General features: G+C 38.7%; 1 protein-coding gene across 1 annotated transcript in view; it reads right to left on the bottom strand.

Annotated features, from left to right (window-relative positions):
* Nucleotides 1-2,958: 2,958 nt before the first annotated feature.
* Nucleotides 2,959-4,713, bottom strand: part of sf3b2 (splicing factor 3b subunit 2) — a 15,355-nt gene continuing 13,600 nt past the window's right edge. Inside the window, exons 18-21 of the mRNA XM_015403714.1 lie at nt 4,539-4,640; nt 3,565-3,664; nt 3,271-3,456; nt 2,959-3,173 (exon numbers count right to left, since the gene is read on the bottom strand). Coding sequence (XP_015259200.1) covers nt 3,102-3,173; nt 3,271-3,456; nt 3,565-3,664; nt 4,539-4,640 — 460 coding nt within the window. The 3' untranslated portion in view covers nt 2,959-3,101. The remainder of the gene's footprint in view (nt 3,174-3,270; nt 3,457-3,564; nt 3,665-4,538; nt 4,641-4,713) is intronic.

The raw sequence follows: 4,713 nt of genomic DNA, 5'->3' as shown, positions 1-4,713 counted from the left end.
AGATAGATAGATAGATAGATAGATAGATAGATAGATAGATAGATAGATAGATAGATAGATAGATAGATAGATAGATAGATAGATAATTCAAAATCTATAGGATTTTCTGCATCAGAAAATTTTATTGCCTTTTGGCAACATATTACTCATATCATTGCGTACTAAGATACTATGTATTGTTTCCTCTTACATGTATACAGTCATTTGTTTATGCATAATATATTATTCATGTAAAAAAAATAAATAAATAAACATTGTGGCATTTTTGTTTTCCAAACACCATTGGGGGAAACTATTCTTCTTCTGGGCCCTAATTGCACACTGACTCAAGTGTTGCTGGGAAGATTTCCATTAGTCATGCAGATGTAGTCAAGCTCTCAGAAAGGTGCAAAACCGGTTAGTTAAAGGTTTATTTTTGTGCGCAGGGTTATTTGAAGGCCTGGTTTTTGTTTTCTTTTTTGCTATCAGATGTGACATTAGGTCAGCCATAGGCCTGCTTGTCAATAGATAAAAAAAAGTTCTTTATTGGATAAGTAATGCCAAATAATAAAACAACAATAGAAAAACACTCTGTTTCTTTTCCAGATTTGGGAATAAAAAGCAGGTGCAGCGTTTTGAACCCTCAGGTGACAAAGGCGCGGCTCTGATTGCCTCCTCTGAGTCTGATTATGAATCATAAGGTGACCTAATGACAACGTCGCATACGTCACGCGTGGCCGTCTGCCATCGGCTCAGCAGATTATCACAGCTGTGATCAGAAAGCTTACATCAGCCTCATGTGTTTCTGGCAGCCTGGGGATGCAGTCATAACTGGGGCCTAATGAGGGTCTAAGTTTTAACCAGAGATGTTAAATAGAGGTTATACTGGATAATCCAATACTATATAAGGGGGACATTTTTTTTTACTTTAAAGGTACATAAAAGCTTCATTAAAGAAGGAAATTCAAACTGATTTCTAATAATATTCTATGCAATTTATCAGATATGTCACTATGGCAACCCCAATTATTTTAATTGATGAAAAATGACTGTATTGTTCTGAATTAGTAAAGTAACACTCATATGTCCCCCGTTTCCTCACTCATGTTATAAATGTCTTATTACACATGAAATGCCAAATTTAATGAAGATAAATCTGCTTCTTTGAGTGTTAATCAATAAAATACCATTACTGATTTGAATTCAGTATAGTAGCCAGTGATCTGAATGCGTTTAACACTTTTGCCAGCCCTCCTGGTGCTCTTTTTAACACGCTTTTCTCACTACCAGAAGTGGCTGCCATTGATAAGCAGATTAGACTCAAGCAGATTAAAGCATGGTTACGGGATTATCCCGGGCCAAGTTATACACAGCGCTCCAAATCTGCACAGTCATCAAGTGAAAGTACACAGAGAGTCAATTAAATGTCTGCTGTAAGAAAGTCATCTCTGATGTTAGGGATGACCGATGGAACAGCTGGATTTCTTGTCAGGATTATAGGTTTGAGGGTTAATCTCAAATTGTAAGAATGCATCTTCAAACCCTGGACCATCTTAAATCCTCAAGTGACATTTTCTAGGCCTAATAAAATGATGACACCCTGTTTCAGTTATAAACCATTAGCTGCTCTGGTTTAGCATGCTGGCGGGAAAACAATCTTGTAACCCATTTCAGGATGGTTAAAGAAGCACTCGGTCTGAATAAGGCTGTTGCTCTGTGTGTGCACACTTGTGTACCAGTGACTGAGTCAACATGTAGCTGCACCACTTATGTAGGTCACTATGCTTCTCAGGCTGATGCATGTGACCGATACCGTCGTCCTTTGCTGCCATCCGGCTGAAGGAGCAAAGACTGCACTTTCTTCCCTTTCTGAATGTCACAGTTCTCTCAAACAGATTTTTAACATAAAGGAAAACCATGATTTTATTTAAGGAAATCAAGTAATTTGAACAAACATGTCCTTGTATGGGGGGAAAAAAAGGGTTTCAACCGTTTCCAAATCAGATTATTAGCATTTTTTGGGAGCATAGTTCTATTTCGTGAGGTTTAATAACTGTCAGATCAGCTGGACCTGTTCAAGAAATACAAGACGAAGTAGGAAAAAATATCCTAAAAGAATAAAGATGGCCTAATTTAAGGGCTACAAATTTAAGCTAGTAAACAGTCCTATTTTTGGCCAGTGGGAGGAAGATAATCCACACATGCACTGGGGTAAAAGTGCAAAGTGCACACAGGAAGACTCCAAATTGGGAAATTTTTTCCTGCTCCAAGAAATCGACGCAAACCAAGGCGACACTGAAACCCTCAAAGAATTATCGTGTATTAAAAATAAAAAAAATTAATTGAAGTTAGCCACTCTTTAATTAGCTTTTTAGAAAGAAAACTAAGCCACAATTTTTTTTTTTTTTTTTAAAGTACTAGGATAGCTAGTAAACACACCAGCAACACTCCCTCTCTCTAAAAAACTCTCCACATGTTTCAGGGAGAAAACCCAGTGAGGTAGCCTTGGAAAACCCCTTGACCTTTAACCTCCAGTGACTCCTCCTACCAGTAGCTCCAAATAGCACCAGCTAAAAATAACCCAGTATGGCTTAACATAGACATAAATTCACACTTTTAATACAGACTAACATTACAATTATATTTTTCTAAATATACATTTTCTGGCATTTATCAAAAATAAATAAAATTGATCAGAAATCTTTAAAGGTTGTGTAACTTGCATTTCTAAAGAGAATGTATTGAGTTAGACTGAAACTAAAACTATTGCAAGAGATCACCCAGGAATGGAAGGAATGAGATGAAGATTTGACGTTTCTGTCATTGCATCATTTATTTACAAATACAAAACAACAGAGAAGAATATCATTGTGGAAAAATAGCCCAGACCTAAAAAGTAAGAGTCAAACAGGAAATGCACATGACAGCAAGTACATGACATGTGGCCAGACTACATTGTTGATGCATTTTTTTTTTCTTAAAAAAAAAAGGGAACAAAAACACCTCAGTGATCCAACAGTTAACTGGAGCTGTGATGAACATCCTCCGAAGCTGAAATCGGAGTCTGTCCCTCTCCGTTTCACATCCTGTTGTGGCCAGCTCAACCTAGTGCTGGCGTTTCTCTAGAACTTGAACTCTTTGTATTTCTTGGCACCGCCCCGTGTATCCTGTGGCTGGGCCTTCCTCTTCTTTTGCTGGTTAGAAACAACAGTAGAAAGCGGGAGCAGAGAGTTATTAATCAAAAACCACCACCGGGTTAAAAGCATGAGGGTTAGAATGTAGTCTAGGAACCTTCTGTTTGGCCGCGTGCTCGGCCACCATGTCGCTGAAGTCCTCCTTCTCCACCTGAGCCTGCTGCTCTCTGACGTGCTCCTCGTATTTCTGGGTCATGGCCATCGGGTCGAGCTCCAACTCCTCAGGCGCCAGGGCCACCTCCACACCCTGGGACTCCTGCCCTCCACCAGTCTTGCGTCCAACCTGGAAACCGCAGAACAAATAAATGTATAAAAAAAAAACAAACAAATGGAATAATAACAGTTGTATTTTCAGACCAACATTTCAAATTTGTTCAGAAATCCTTCTCACCCCCGACATTTCGTAGATGTGTGTCGATGCCATCATGGCTGCTCCTACAGGCCCTGTCCGTCTCTCTGGTAGAACCGTGAAAAGCTGTGGCGTCTCATTTCTACAAAAAAAGAATCAAACGAAGCGTTACAATTCCACACTTTGATGCATTCTATTGAACACTTTGATATGGTCTTAACTCTGGGTATTAGCAGACCACTTAGCAGACTTTAATAACAATATATTAGCCTTCTATCCTAACAACATGCATTCTTTTGTGTCGGTCCAACACATACGTCGGAAAATCACTTTTGAAGCTTGAAAACTAGCTTTGAACATCACCTGACATGGTGGAGGCAGCATCATGCTGCGGGCCTTGCATAATATTCCTTTAATTTGCATTTAGGTGCTTTTATTTTGTTAATCTATCAAATAAAAACTTGATAACATAAATCAAAGATGGCAGCTCCTTTTTTTTTGGAAACGGTTCAAGCTGTGTAAATACGTCAAATTTAAGACTATTAGGAAATAAATCGTTTCCTGAGGGTTGAATACAAAGCAGATGTTTTTAAATACATAAAAGGAAAAAAATAGATTTAATGAGAAAGAATAAGGTAACTTTTCATTTAAATGATATATAAATATAGACTATATTTAACAACCATCTCTTTAAAAGAATTAAGATGTGATGTCACTGTGGGATATAAGCATGCACTGTTTGATGCAGTGTGTAAATGAGGAAGTGACATGTCTGGGGGCGAGTGAATGTAGCACAGCGTGACGTGGAAGTTACCATTGCTATCGAGACAGAAAGAAAAATGGAGGTCATACCTTCATAACAATATTCACCAATATTAATGCACTTTCTGCTAATAATACTATGCGGGACTATTAAAGGATGATAAATGACACAAATCTCCCTTTTCTCGTCTTAGACCGCTCAACCTTCTGGTCTCATCAGAAGAGCTAAGGAGCGAGGTATTAGTGGCACTCACCCGTCCATGGCTTCCTCAATCTTTTTCTTTCTCAGCTCAATCAGCTCCGGAGTCTCCATGCCTGCTGGTACTGAGGTGATGCCTCCAGGAGTGATTAACCCACTGAAACAGACAGAAGTAGACAAACTGATTACTTCATGGCACCCTTCATCATCAGGACCCTATAAACACAATC

The sequence above is a fragment of the Cyprinodon variegatus genome, unplaced genomic scaffold, assembly GCF_000732505.1.
Source record: "Cyprinodon variegatus isolate N-32 unplaced genomic scaffold, C_variegatus-1.0 Scaffold1550, whole genome shotgun sequence".
Lineage (NCBI taxonomy): Eukaryota > Metazoa > Chordata > Actinopteri > Cyprinodontiformes > Cyprinodontidae > Cyprinodon > Cyprinodon variegatus.
This window is presented reverse-complemented; position numbering and strand designations above follow the sequence as displayed.